Below are 13,815 nucleotides of genomic sequence, written 5' to 3'. Positions count from 1 at the left end.
TGTTCAATAATTTTCCTCCTCATTTTCTAAACAATATGAAAATTCTTGAGGAAGCCTAGCCTCTCAGTTTTGTTTTCCAATAACACTGAGTGCAATGACACACATGGAGTATCTCTCTCTTTATTTTGTTTTCTTTTGAGCAGAAAGGCTTCACTCCTCTCCATGTGGCATCTAAATATGGGAAGGTGGACGTGGCGGAGCTCCTACTGGAGAGAGGAGCCAACCCTAATGCAGCTGGGAAGGTGAGACAATCTGTGCTTCCTGTAGTTCAGCTCCCTGAAGTACACAAAAACAATAAAGCACCCTTTAAAGCAGCCTACACAGAGATGATTTATCATGGTATGTGTTTCATATATACATGTTTCGGTGTATTTTTGTGTATATGTCTATGGGTTTATATGTGTATGTACACGTGTGTATGTGTGTGTGTGTTTAACAGAATGGTCTGACACCCCTTCATGTGGCCGTCCATCACAACAACCTGGATGTTGTTAAACTTCTGGTCAGCAAGGGAGGATCTGCACACAGCACTGCCCGAGTAAGATGCTCACATATGGGTGTGCGCGTAGTCACACAGGCAGGCCAACGCCGCACATCAACCCATCACTGACACACATGCCAAAACAAATCAGGGCGTCATACGTAAACATTAAGTTACTGACATTATAATCCTGGTGCTCTGAAGCACTCTGTCAGTGTTGAAGTTTTAATCTAAAATTAGACATGAACCGTGAAAAAGTCATACCCAGTGTGTCTGTATGTCCTTGTTTCTCGCCTCAGAATGGCTACACTCCCCTGCACATAGCAGCCAAGCAGAACCAGATGGAAGTGGCCAGTTGTCTGCTGCAGAATGGGGCGACGCCCAATGCCGAATCCCTCCAAGGCATCACGCCCCTACACCTGGCTTCACAGGAGGGGCGGCCTGACATTGTGGCCCTGCTCATCTCCAAGCAGGCCAATGTGAATCTGGGCAATAAGGTATGATATTAGAATGGAGAAAAATTTGATATACAGCGTGTGGCTTTTTAACTTTCAAAAACAGGGTTGGGCTAAATGATGGTATATACGGTGTGACAGTAGAAATTTGTCCATCGGTAGAAATTTGGCAATACCACAGCAATCCCTTAGCATCCCTGCTAAATATTTGGGCAGGTTTTGTAGCAAATCGGGGTTAGATTCTTGCGTGATCTTGCAATTCTCGTGTGGATCTCACAAAATCCAGCTGCCTCACAAAGTAACGGGTTTTGGACAGCAGAACTGTTTGCCATGTTTTCGCATACGCAGACGTATTGTTCATGGTCTCTTGTCCATTCCCTCTGTCCGTCAGAATGGATTGACCCCTCTGCATCTTGTGGCTCAGGAAGGTCATGTGGGAATCGCTGACACATTGGTCAAACAAGGAGCCTCCATTTACGCTGCCTCACGGGTAAGTTACACCATCTCCACTGGTACACACAATGATGTAATCTGTATTATTAGCTGACATGAGTTAAAAGATGACACTGAGGGGAGAGCCGCAGGATTTTACAGTAAGCTGTCATTGTCACAGAAGTGGATAACAGTTGAATATAATTTGATTTCTTTATTTTATAAAAGTAGGTGATGCGTCTTTTTAATGAACACATCATTTCTCAGACTGCTTCTGTATGATGTCTTTTTACAAATCTGGATGCTCATGTTCCAAGCTGTCTGTAAGGAGGCATTAATGAAGCTACTGAACAACAGCCAACTGTCTCTCTCTCCTTGTCCCAGATGGGCTACACACCCCTTCATGTGGCTTGTCACTATGGCAACATCAAGATGGTGAAGTTCCTCCTGCAGCAGCAGGCCCATGTGAATAGCAAGACAAGGGTAAACCATATCCATCTCATTTGTATAACATGATGACTATGCATGAATACACATGAGCCTAATGACTCACTCTGTGCTTTTATTTACTACTTTGATGTTTGGTGTCAGTACTATGAAGCTTTATTAAAACACAGCAGTCTCCAGCAATTAGTTAACCAGTAAGAGTAAGTAGGCTGGGACACCATTGGTATTAGCATCAGGAACCAAAATCATAGATGGAAATGCTGCTTTCTCTGTGTTTCTTCTTCTGTCTGACCACCCTCTTTGTTTCTGCAGATGGGCTACACCCCTCTGCACCAAGCAGCTCAGCAGGGCCATACCGATATTGTCACCCTGTTGTTAAAACACGGAGCCCAACCCAATGAGATTACTTCGGTGAGAGACATCTTTAGGAATACCTTACCCTGTTGTGATCTTCCTGTCATTCCTTCTGTACCTGCACACTGATTTCTCTGAGGAAATATAAACATGTGTCCTGCTGATCAAGCTGCTTAAGTCCTGCAAAGGTGCACATGGCCCATTCATATGAACACCACCATCAGACAGGCATGACAAAATGTCCAATGCTGGCCACATGTTCTGAAGGAAGATGATCAATAGACAATACTGTGCTGTAATATCACTGTACTGTCATACTGCTAATACTTCTGTTGCGATTGTAAGCAGTATGAACTGTTCAGGGAGATTCTATCATATGATACATATTATCCCCTTGTTTCCAGTCAGCATTCATCCCTATATGCTGATGATACTGTATTATATTTTTGCAAATTGTATGATATTTCCCTGTTGATATTAGAGACATTTTCGAATTTTAGTAAGAAATTGTTAATTTCACATTGACAGATGTCATCCTACTGTAGCACAAATAACATTTCTTATATATTTGGATTTTTGTCCAGGACAATGGTAAAATTTTTACATGTCCGATATTATTCAGATTTTTCTGCAGTCTGGAGGTTTGAGCATGTATTCACTTTATACATACATGCCATATATTTACATTCATGTAGTATATATACATACATACATACTATCCATGACTATATGTCTGTATACACGTACATGCATTTTGATTTAATGTTTATTCACTTTGTGTTTCTTGCTTGGATTCTAAGAACTGAAAGGTTTATCACATTATGACATTATATAGCAAAATAACATGTTGAAAGTGTACTTTTTTGAAGAATACTTTTCTTTAGAAAGAAAAAAATGCTTTTTATGTTCATTTTAAAAAAATCTCTGTAAGTATTTAGCCTGATGTTTCTCATCTCTTCCTGTATAGAATGGGACATCTCCCCTGGGTATCGCTAAGCGGCTAGGTTACATCTCTGTCATCGATGTGCTGAAACTGGTTACCGAGGAGTCAGTCTCCACGGTGAGCAACACATCATGCATGGTTCACATGGTTACACCAATACGCAAAGAAGTAGCCTTGACACACTGTGACTCAGATGTTCAATCAAACGATTGTCTTGTCTCGATCAGATTCAGCTCCCTCACCTGCGTTTTCCATCTACTCTCCTCTCTTTCCTTTCCACTTCACTCATTCCTCTGTCCCTGCATTATCTCCTGCTCTTGCAACCTCCGTCTGCTCTTCACAGATCACGACAGAGAAGCATCGGATGAGTTTTCCTGAGACAGTAGATGAGATTTTGGATGTTTCTGAGGATGAAGGTAGGTTATCCAATTTGATTATGTTAAAAAACATCCACTGTATATCTCTGATAATTCATTTTCAGCTCTGATTCTGAGAGTGTATTGGAGGTACACTGACACGTCAAAGTACCACCATGAGTTTAATTATGTATGTGACTGTTTATAACACCCTTTTCCATTTGTTTTGTAGGGGTTGCCCAGCTAACCTTAGGTAGGATTGTGTCTGTATCTCTGGCTTGTCCGGTCCGGTGGCTCGTGAACTTGTGCCTTCATTGCAATTGCACTTCCTCATTTTCTCTGTGTGTCACTAATTGTCTTTTCTAATCAGTTTCGCTGACTCTGTCTCAAGTCCAGCCCTCTTCGCTCTGCTCTGTCTTTATCCTGTCTATCTTTATTCTCTCCCTCTCGTTCAGAGGTTTATTTACAAAAATGTGTCTGCTCTTCATCAGCATGTCGTCACGACATTTTCCTTTAACCGGCGTTCAATGCACATCTGTTCGTGGACTCATTATTGACAGATCTCCAGTATTTAAGAGACAAACGGCTCCCTTCCAAATCCAGCCATTTTGAAAATGAGTGCGCCTACCGTTAACTACGTAATTGATCAATAAGCTGATTACGCACATGCTGTGTCCCAGCTGTGACACTCTCCTGCAAACAGCATGTACAGTTGCTGTTCATGCAGTCACATTAAATCAGATCAATGTCATTTTTACAACAGCATTTTTACATGCAAGCTCCATTTTTGAATCTATTTTTGTCCCGTGGTACTTGTTTAATTGTATTGCTTTCTTCTTCTTTAACATCTTGTTGTCGACCTGTGCAGCTTATTCTAATGAATGTTTGTCTGTAAGCAGCTCTGTTGTGTGAAGTGGTTTATGGTTTACTATTGTTGCTATGATTTCAAAATCATTCCTCCTTAATAATTGAGGTATTTTCTCCCACACAGAAACAACCATCACCACATGTGATTTCATCTTTAATGGGCATGCTCACTAAAAAAAGCTGTCACCAGGTGCCTTGCAGTTTGCCGTCCATGCAGTGTCCTAAACCGTGTTAATATTCACTGTCTTATCGACCCTCTTCTTTCACTCCTTTGGTTTCCATTAGCTCTGGTTGTTGTTGGTTTGACTCCATTGCTTAGACTGAAGTATTTCAGATTGCTTTGTGGCCATTTTTTTCTGTGGTTTCATGAAGGTGAAGGGATGGGAAGCATGGTGGTGCAACGATTACTACTTTGATCTATCGAGAATTGAGTCAAGTGGCAATATTTGGAATCAAGTGGAGACATCCACCACAGTTCAAGATGCTCATGAAAAAAAGAAAGGAAAAATAAGTCAAAATGTATTTGGGAAAGGGTGAATTCCATTGGCAGTTGATTTACTGTAAAAAAAGTACATTGTACGACTGAATAGAAGAACTTAAGAGTTGAGATCAGCATCATTTGCCCTGTTTTCCCCTGGTCTTGTCCATTTCTCTCTTCTTTATGTGCAGCTTTCCAGTTTTCCTTTTTTTTTTCCCTCTTGGCTCCTTTTCTGTCTTTCTTACCTTTTGATTTTGCCCACAGGAGACGAGTTGCTCGGGATGGATGGAGCACGCTATTTGAAGCTTGATGACTTTAAGGACCAGGACGATGACTTCCTCTCCCCGAAGAAAACCCTGAGAGACTTTGAGGGTGGCATGGGTACCACGTAAGTCACTGTGTGCTCACCTTTTGGCTTTTGTTTTGTCTGACAATTGAGCGGTCTGCAGATTATGCATATTTGAGATTTGTGTACCAAACATAATAATTCTTGCAAAGTGAGATGGAGGGGGGTCAGTGAATGGCTAGCATACATCATTTACAGCATCTCTGTCCTCAATTATGAGAAGAAGCAGGATGAGATTCTCGCTTCCTCCCCTGTAGGCCATATTCTCCAGCTATTCCCAGGATCCCTTGTGTGTCCCCAGAGACTGTACTACTGGATCAGGTGAGCTTAACTCATGATGTTTGGAGGGTGCACTACATTTTGTCAGCATGTGTTTCACTGTCTAATTGAAGACTGAAATCAATGTGTGAAAGTAAAATAGACACAATATTAAAAAGACTAGACCGTGGTTTTCTCTCTGCCTGTTTCTGTGTATCATTTTCTCTGTCTTCTCTCTCTCCCTTCATTGTGCTGTATTTTTATTACCACATTGTCCTCTCTTTCTCCTTTTCCCTGCCTATCTCTTCACTGTCATTCCGTTCTGCTTTTATCTGCCTCTTAATCTTAATCTTTTCTGTCATGGTTGTTTTACTGCCTCTCAATTTCTCACAGCCTTTTGTCTCTTCTCCCCTCTCTGACCTCAGCACACCCCCATCCCGCTGCCAAAGGAGTACGATGAAGACTCTCTTATCCCGAGCAGTCCGGCTACAGAGACTTCAGACAACGTCAGCCCTGTGGCCAGCCCCATTCACACTGGGTCAGCGAGTAAAACATTTTGCTGCATGTTAATCCTCATTTTTTTGTTTTATTTCTGTTAATTTATGATCTGGATTGATGTTGCTTGTCAGGCAGAAGGGATTTTGGCAGACTCAATGAGGTTATTAGTATATTGCTACTGATAATATAGGAAAAAAACACAAGGGATCAGATGTGTTCACAAACACGGCTGAGCAGTGCTGCACTTTGCTGAATCATCCCTCGTCTTTCACCGATGTTATGACGTACCTGACATCAATACATCAGTGATGATCACTTCAACAAACTTTCAGAAGTGCAACCAGAGACGAAACATGAGTTTGGTGAGGACTTTGCACCCGTATGCGCGAGACTCTTTCTGATGACAAAATGTGCTCGTAAAGCACAAGAATGTTAATTTAGGAAGTCTGCTTAGTCATAATTCATGCACAGCAAAGTGAGTCAGCTGTAGAGAAGTAGAATATAAAGTGAGGGTGTTAGGAGGAAAGAGTCACCCTGCCACACACGCACACACACACACACACACACACACACACACCTGTATGAAGCTGCCTGTCTAATGCAGGATAAAACAGCATGGGGCTCTCTTTTTTTAATCTATTTATGTCATTCTTGCTGCACTGAGTGGCCGCTCCAGATGGCCTGTCCTCGCCTGCCATACTGAGGCAATCGAATGAAAAGGGCACCCTCATAGTCAATCGGACTCCTTTATGAATCAGACAGACACCAGATCAATTCAAAACACTGCTGAATAAACCGCAACTCCTTTTCTGTCTCAATCAGCGGAAAGGAAAGCCCAGTATCGCTCCTTAAATTTCCTGTGCCTGTGTTATTTAAGCCTAAGTGCATCTTGATCATAATCACATCAGGTTTAAAGATGATTGAGTGATCAGCTGACCCTTTTCATTTAATCATCGTCTCGCTGTTTGGCCCTCAGCTTCCTGGTGAGTTTCATGGTGGATGCTCGAGGAGGCTCCATGCGAGGCAGCAGACACCACGGCCTGCGTGTCATCATTCCTCCTCGAACCTGCACTGCCCCAACACGCATTACCTGCCGCCTGGTCAAACCTCAGAAACTGACCACGCCTCCTCCGTTGGTGGAGGGGGAGGGGCTAGCAAGCCGTATCATCTCCCTAGGGCCATCCAGTATGCAGTTCCTTGGGTGAGTCAGCTTTGTACTTCCTGTAAATGTTCATGTAAAAATTCTTCAGCTTTGCGTCCAGATATTTTTTATGTGCATTTACGTATGCAGCATGTGGCAGTCTCTGCAAATGATATTCAGGGTTTGATGGGTAATATAAGAAGACAAAATACATAAAGAAAATATTGTATACTTGTACTGTATTTGTGTAAAATAATGGCAATAATGTCATTTTGAAATCAATTACATACTAAAGATTATGATGCCATCTAGTGGACATTAATAGTTTTGCATGTATCAGAGAGAAGCTGTAAGAAATCTGAAACCTGATTCAAAACCAGATTTAAACACCGGTTCTTCTTTTGCAGCCCTGTAATAGTGGAAATCCCGCACTTTGCCTCACTGGGCCGAGGGGACCGAGAACTTGTGGTCCTCCGCAGTGAAAATGGCTCGGTGTGGAAGGAACATCGCAATCGCTACGGTGATGAAGTGCTGGAGACTATTCTGAATGGCATGGATGAAGGTCAGTGTGATGGTAATGAATGACTGTTGGCGAGACGTTGCATATAATGCAGATACATCAGTCTTAATCTTGTTTTATGACCCTGGAGTTGCAGAACAAGGGTACAGGGAGGAGATAGTTTATGGCACGGTTGTCTAAGCAATGACACAGAAGTGTATTATCTCTCACCTCAACATGTGTATTAAAATTCAAAAACTTTCTTCTTCACTCCTTCCTGCGTGCAGACCTGGAGAGTCAAGAGGAGCTGGAGAAGAAGAGAATCCGTCGCATCATCTCCACAGACTTCCCCCTCTACTTCGCCGTGGTCTCCCGCATTCAGCAGGAGAGCGATCTGATTGGTCCAGAGGGGGGTCGGCTGACCAGTAAACTGGTGCCCCACGTCGAGGCCATCTTCCCCGAGACGGCCGTCACCAAGAGAGTGAGACTGGGACTGCAGGTAAGAAGAGGAGTCGAACATTGGAGCTAAAATACACGAGAGGGATGATGGAGAGGAGAGGGAACGGCATATCTGAAAAACGCGAGATGGATCCTACGCAGATCTTTCATAATTGCTTGGCTGTTCGTTGTTTCACTTGTACAACACAAAGACAATCTGGTGCTTTCAGAAATGACCGAGGACAGATGTTGTATTACCAAACAGCTGACTCTCAGTCTGTGGCTCAGTGCTCCATGCCAGCGTGTCTACCTGTGGCTTTTCTGTTTGTCTCTGTGAGTCGAGATTTGGCAGATTTCACATCCTTAAGTTGACATTCTGTCTGTCTGACAAATGAGCTTGACCATGCGAGCGCTGTGCATCAGTCACTGAGAGTGAATTTGTTCGGTGTATTTTGACTGCAGACAGATGCTTTTAATCTCTTGTCGTTCTGATTCTTGATGTCTGAAGGGAGTTCATGAAACATACATGTTTTTCCCCATTTATTGAAAATCGTGTACATGTTCCATTTATTTAATGGAATTTTCCCACCTTACATTTCTTGTAGTTGCTTTCATTTATTTAATTACAGTAAACATTTACTTCAGTTAATTCATACAGTGAACAGAATCGGCTTTTGCTGAAAATGACCTGAAAACAGAAATGCAGAAATCATTTATGTGAAAGCTAGCTATGATAGAGAAAACACTGACAGAGAAAAAAAGGTTTTCAGGGCCTTTTAGCTACAATATGACATACAGGTTACATCACCTTGCATCCACTGTTGCTAAGAACATGACCTGAGGAGTATCTCAGCCTCAGTCGTATCGTTCTGCACCATTTCTAAATTAGCATTTGCAACACGTGGTGTCTGCCCTGCCAAACTGGAGCTTTTGGCAAACGTGTGGCCGACTGTCACTCATCCAGACCTCCACAGACACACATATGGGAACTTGGCAAACCATCACACTCACACAACACCCCCGCTTGGTTTTGTTTTTCACAACAGAACGATTACGACGGATTATGGGTTCTGCATTTTTTTTTTTTGGTCACTTCAGTGTACATTGTTTACGTCGTCCGTCACGGCACTGATATGTCACAGCGCTGATGCTATTTGAGGAAACTGCATGAGTTTTTGCTTTGCCTTATGCTGCTCTGTTTATGTTTTCCTTTTATCCAGCCATTCATCACTCCTCAGTTCCCTGATTTAAGTTGTGAGCCACACTGACTGCGGTGATGCACTGATCTGAGTTGGGTCAGGTGTGAAATATGAATTGGTTGCATGTGTGAGTATGGCTGTGAGTTTCAGACTATGGCACATCTGCCGCTCTGTTTTGTTTTTCTGTCCTCCCTTTATTTCTATTTCCTGCCTATTTACTATCCTTCCAGATCTACTTACTTCAGCTTTCATATCCTGTTTCTGCTTGACTTTGTCTTTAACACATTTATGTACCCAGCCTTCTTCAGCTCCTTATCCTTTACACTGCCTGCTCTGACATCCTTTGTTTTTAATAACATTTTCACCCACCGCTTCCACTTCAGGCGCAGCCAATCCCCGATGAGCTGCTGACTCGGCAGCTTGGTAATCAGGCGACCTTCAGCCCAGTGGTTACCATCGAGCCACGCCGACGCAAATTTCACCGTCCAATTGGGCTGCGCATCCCTTTGCCGCCATCCTGGAGGGAGAGTCCTCGGGATGCTGGGGAGGGCGATACCACCAGCTTGCGCCTCCTCTGCAGTGTCATTGGTAAGATCCTAGTATTGACTTTTTTTTTTGGTGTTTTGAATTTTCTGGATGCACCTATAACATAAAATGAGCTGCACAAGTTTGCATGTAGCCATCTGTTACCTTGGTTATCAGGCCATGAATGACACAGTGTGGTTGCTGTATGTCAGGTGGCACAGCACCCGCTCAGTGGGAGGACATCACTGGAACCACCAAGCTGATGTACGCCAACAACTGTGCCAACTTTACCACCAATGTTTCTGCAAGGTGAGTGTCTCCGCACTGATGAAGACAAATTTATTAACAGTCAGCTTTTCTTCCCTGCTCACTTCTGAATATTAATCAAAATTCTACGCGTCATTGTCAGCCGTCTCTTTTCTCTTCTTCTACCGTGTCCAGATTCTGGCTGGCAGACTGTCCACGCACGGCAGAGGCAGTGACCTTCGCCAATTTGCTGTACCGGGAGCTGATGTCTGTTCCATACATGGCCAAGTTTGTTATCTTTGCCAAGATGAATGAAGCACGCGAGGGACGCTTGCGTTGTTACTGCATGACGGACGACAAGATGGACAAAACGCTGGAGCTGCACGAAAACTTCACCGAAGTGGCCCGCAGTCGAGACATTGAGGTCAGCACAGGGGCGAAGGAAAATGTTACCAAGTACACAGAAAGGAAAGGTGTCACAGAAAGCCCTGGGGGGTCGTGGCAACCTTGAGCATAGTTCAGACAGCGCATATAAATTTCATAACTGTAGCATGACCTTTTTTTTTTTATCTGTGCACGCTGATGCTTTTGGATCTTGTTTCTAAAGATTTATGTAATATGAATTTCATTGTGGCTACTCAAAAGTCATTTTTAGGCATTGCTGCCATTGCTCCCAAACCCTCCCCGTCCCGGTAGGCATGAGGGCACAGAGGAGTGGGAGTTTGTCTCGAAAGATATCGATCCACACTCTGGTTTTACACAAGGGTCAAATCCTTGTCAGACTCTCTTGCTGTTATGATTTATCTTGTTACTCCTAACATTTTATGAAACTCTCCACAGCTGATGGAGGGCATGCCACTGCACCTTGAGTGTTCTGGGAACCTGGTGCCCATCAGAAAGGCCACCCAGCAGCCTCGCAGCTTCAGCTTCCAGGCCTTCAGAGATAACAGGCTGCCTGTCTCTGTCAAGGTCTGTCTTTACCTGACTGTTCACGTGCCTGCTTTTCTATCACTCGCTACGTGTTCATACTGTACTGTGGTTTTGTTCGTTCAGTCGTTGGATTCCGTGTGTCAGCGATCCTCTTGCCAGTTAGTGAGTTTTCCCTCCTGAGCACCCACCTGCTGATCACCCAAACAACCTGTTCATACTGTGTTTTTGGTGTGTTTGCTTTCCACCGTCATATCTGTCAGGCAGTCTCACCGTTAGCATGTAAAAGTGAAGACAACAGTGCGGCGCTGTGAGCACACATTTAGGACCAACAGCACACCAGGAAAGTCACATCTACACCCGAAGAACAGTGAAATTAGAACAGAGGCATCATTTCGTAACACTCATTTTAAGAAAAAATATTAATGCTGCTATATATTCATGCAGTTTGAAAGTATTATTATTAATCAGTTTCTATATATTACATCTCTAGATCTGTGTGTCTCCTATTTGTCTTCGTGTTTGTCAAATCTTCTTCATTCTTTTTGACCAAATTACAAGAATTTGTTCAATTTCTCTCTTTTTACGGTTCTTTTTCTATTTCATTTTGATAAAATTTATTTTTACTGAATGTGTACAACAACAACCACCTCCCTAATATAATATATAATGGTACCCTGTTTTGAAGTGTCCCTCCGGTTTCAGATGTATCACTGTAAATTTAGTCCTCCTTTCTGCTCTTAATTGTCTCTTTTTGTCCTCCTGAATTTCCCTGATGTTGCTTAAATCTTGACTTTCACACTGTGCCTGTCTTTTTCATGTCTGTCTCATCATATTTATGTATTTTCTTTCGTTCATTTTCTTTGGTAAACCATCTATTTGTCTGTCAGTGTGACACACACTGCTGTTCAGTGTCAGCTAGATGAATACTTTGAGAAATACCCTCTCATTACGGTGTAGCCAAGCGACAAACAACTTACCTGTCTACCTGTTGACTCTCTGGGTAATTGTTTGCATGTCCTGTGACTCCCTCATTTTCTTTGCCTGCCTTCCTATCTTGCGGCCTTGCCTGTCTGTACGTGTCTGTCTCACTGTCTCTCTTTCTCTCTCTCACGGTCACTCTGTAACTGTCTGGTCTGACAGACGTCCAGGTAAAATGTGCAGGTAAATCTCTCCCTCTCGCCTGCCTGTGGACTGCTTCCATCCCTGTTTCCCCCTGCTTCTCGTCCCATGTTACTGCGCCACATGCTCGAGACACTGTGGAGGGCTCTAATACCAGTTTTGATGTGTTTTTTCTTCCTCCTCCTCTCTCTCGTCTTTTCTCATGTATTCTACCTCGTACCCTGTCTCCTTCCTTCACTTCCTTCCTTTCCTCTTTGCTCCATCTCTCTTTGCTTCCATCTCTTTCATTCTTCTATCTGGTTTCTTCCTTTTCCCTCATTTTCTCCATATTCTTCTTCTTCTTCTTCTCTTTCTTCTACTCCTCCTTCTCCCTCTCCTTCTTTCTCTTCTTCTTTCTGTCTATAATGTCTCTGTTAGGTCAGAGATAGTAACAAGGATGCCACTGGGTTTTTATCCTTTCTGCGGAAGTGCACCAAATACGAGGATACCCAGCATGTGCTGTGTAACCTTAACATAGCCATGCCACCATGTGTTAAGGTAAGGACTTGCTTGCAAACACCTCCCTGCAAGCACACATACACAAACCTCCGAGACTCCCATGTGCAAGGTGTCAAGCTAATGTCATATCTTACTTAGAAAGTAACACTGTTGTCATCGCTCTTTTCAACATGAAAATATCGGGTGCACCTTTTTTTGTTTTGATATCCGAGCCTACCGACGAAACAGCATGATAAGTATTGCACAAGCAGGTCGGTGAGAAAGGCTCCAGCTCATATACCAGCAGCCATCAGCCCAGCTATTTCTCACCAGAAATGAAAACGGTACTGATGAGGTCAAATAGAACAGCCTACTGACCAAACAACCTGGCACTGCCGTCACATGGAGATGAAAAAAGAACTGCTAACTGTAATCTTGTCTAATTTATCAAATAAGAAACTTGGCTTTTTCAAATAATATTTAGTGCTAACTCACAAACTGTATACACACATTAGAGCAGGCATGGTGTTTTTCTTCCTCTAACAGTAATATTTCAAGACACTTATCACTGTAGCTTTTAGCTTTAGACTATGTGCTTTACTGGCATCTAGTGGTTGTAAGTGGTATTACATCCTCCTTATCAATACAGTATGATTGAAAGCTGATGTTAACTGAACAAGGCTCCTTTGTTTCAGTCCAGTGGTGTCCTGCACCTTTTCTGTGAGTTTGCCTTTCTGACGTGTATTTGAGGAATTATTTATCTGTGTGTAAACCGCTATGGATGTTTTGTTTTGCTTTTCAGGTTGTTGGAAGTGAGGAGCGCAGGCGAACTTTGACCCCCCTCGCCCTGAGGGAACGTTACAGTGCGCTGAACGAGCCTGGTGTGGGTGAGTCCTTCACTGCCTGACCTTCTGCCCTCTCCTGACTTATACACAGTGGAGACGGGCACTGAATGTTGCATTGCCCCCTTACCCACATGCCTTCGCTTCCCACTCTGCCCTCTCTATATCCCCCTATCTGTCTCGCGTGCACGCATGGCACAAAGACTGAGCCTTGGATGCAATGCACTGCTCTACAGTATGGCCCAGAGTCCTTTGCAGTGCAGTTAGAGGAACCCGTATTGAATGTGTGACCAAATAATGAGCAGCAGCCCCTGACATAATGGCTCCATGGCACATGGCAAATTAGCCTTTTCTTTCCTCAGTGTCCTGGTAGATGAATGACTTCTGTGATTGGTTTGCATGGCGCTGGTGTCTCCACTGCGATTTCCAATGGCATGGCAGCAGATACCGTTAGCATTAGCACTGTAGCTTAGCACTGGGAATG

At 43.4% G+C, this 13,815-nt stretch overlaps 1 protein-coding gene across 15 annotated transcripts in view; it reads left to right on the top strand.

Annotated features, from left to right (window-relative positions):
• ank1b (ankyrin 1, erythrocytic b) overlaps positions 1 to 13,815 on the top strand; it is a 64,245-nt gene that overhangs the window by 40,554 nt on the left and 9,876 nt on the right. For 10 of the 15 annotated variants that reach the window (XM_076758890.1, XM_076758889.1, XM_076758888.1 and 7 more), the window contains exons 15-35: positions 144 to 242; positions 440 to 538; positions 781 to 978; positions 1,328 to 1,426; positions 1,753 to 1,851; positions 2,128 to 2,226; positions 3,137 to 3,229; positions 3,456 to 3,528; positions 3,701 to 3,721; positions 5,078 to 5,201; positions 5,417 to 5,480; positions 5,843 to 5,955; positions 6,892 to 7,116; positions 7,464 to 7,618; positions 7,843 to 8,054; positions 9,576 to 9,780; positions 9,930 to 10,026; positions 10,159 to 10,387; positions 10,804 to 10,932; positions 12,430 to 12,549; positions 13,292 to 13,376. In XM_076758890.1, the coding sequence (XP_076615005.1) occupies positions 144 to 242; positions 440 to 538; positions 781 to 978; positions 1,328 to 1,426; positions 1,753 to 1,851; positions 2,128 to 2,226; positions 3,137 to 3,229; positions 3,456 to 3,528; positions 3,701 to 3,721; positions 5,078 to 5,201; positions 5,417 to 5,480; positions 5,843 to 5,955; positions 6,892 to 7,116; positions 7,464 to 7,618; positions 7,843 to 8,054; positions 9,576 to 9,780; positions 9,930 to 10,026; positions 10,159 to 10,387; positions 10,804 to 10,932; positions 12,430 to 12,549; positions 13,292 to 13,376 (2,638 nt within the window). The remainder of the gene's footprint in view (positions 1 to 143; positions 243 to 439; positions 539 to 780; positions 979 to 1,327; positions 1,427 to 1,752; positions 1,852 to 2,127; positions 2,227 to 3,136; positions 3,230 to 3,455; positions 3,529 to 3,700; positions 3,722 to 5,077; positions 5,202 to 5,416; positions 5,481 to 5,842; positions 5,956 to 6,891; positions 7,117 to 7,463; positions 7,619 to 7,842; positions 8,055 to 9,575; positions 9,781 to 9,929; positions 10,027 to 10,158; positions 10,388 to 10,803; positions 10,933 to 12,429; positions 12,550 to 13,291; positions 13,377 to 13,815) is intronic. The other 5 variants (XM_076758892.1, XM_076758884.1, XM_076758881.1 and 2 more) reach the window with 2 other exon arrangements.

This window comes from Chaetodon auriga, chromosome 19, assembly GCF_051107435.1.
Source record: "Chaetodon auriga isolate fChaAug3 chromosome 19, fChaAug3.hap1, whole genome shotgun sequence".
Taxonomy (NCBI): Eukaryota; Metazoa; Chordata; class Actinopteri; order Chaetodontiformes; family Chaetodontidae; genus Chaetodon; species Chaetodon auriga.
The sequence above is the reverse complement of the archived record's forward strand: the minus strand, read 5'-3'. Positions and strand labels throughout refer to the sequence as shown.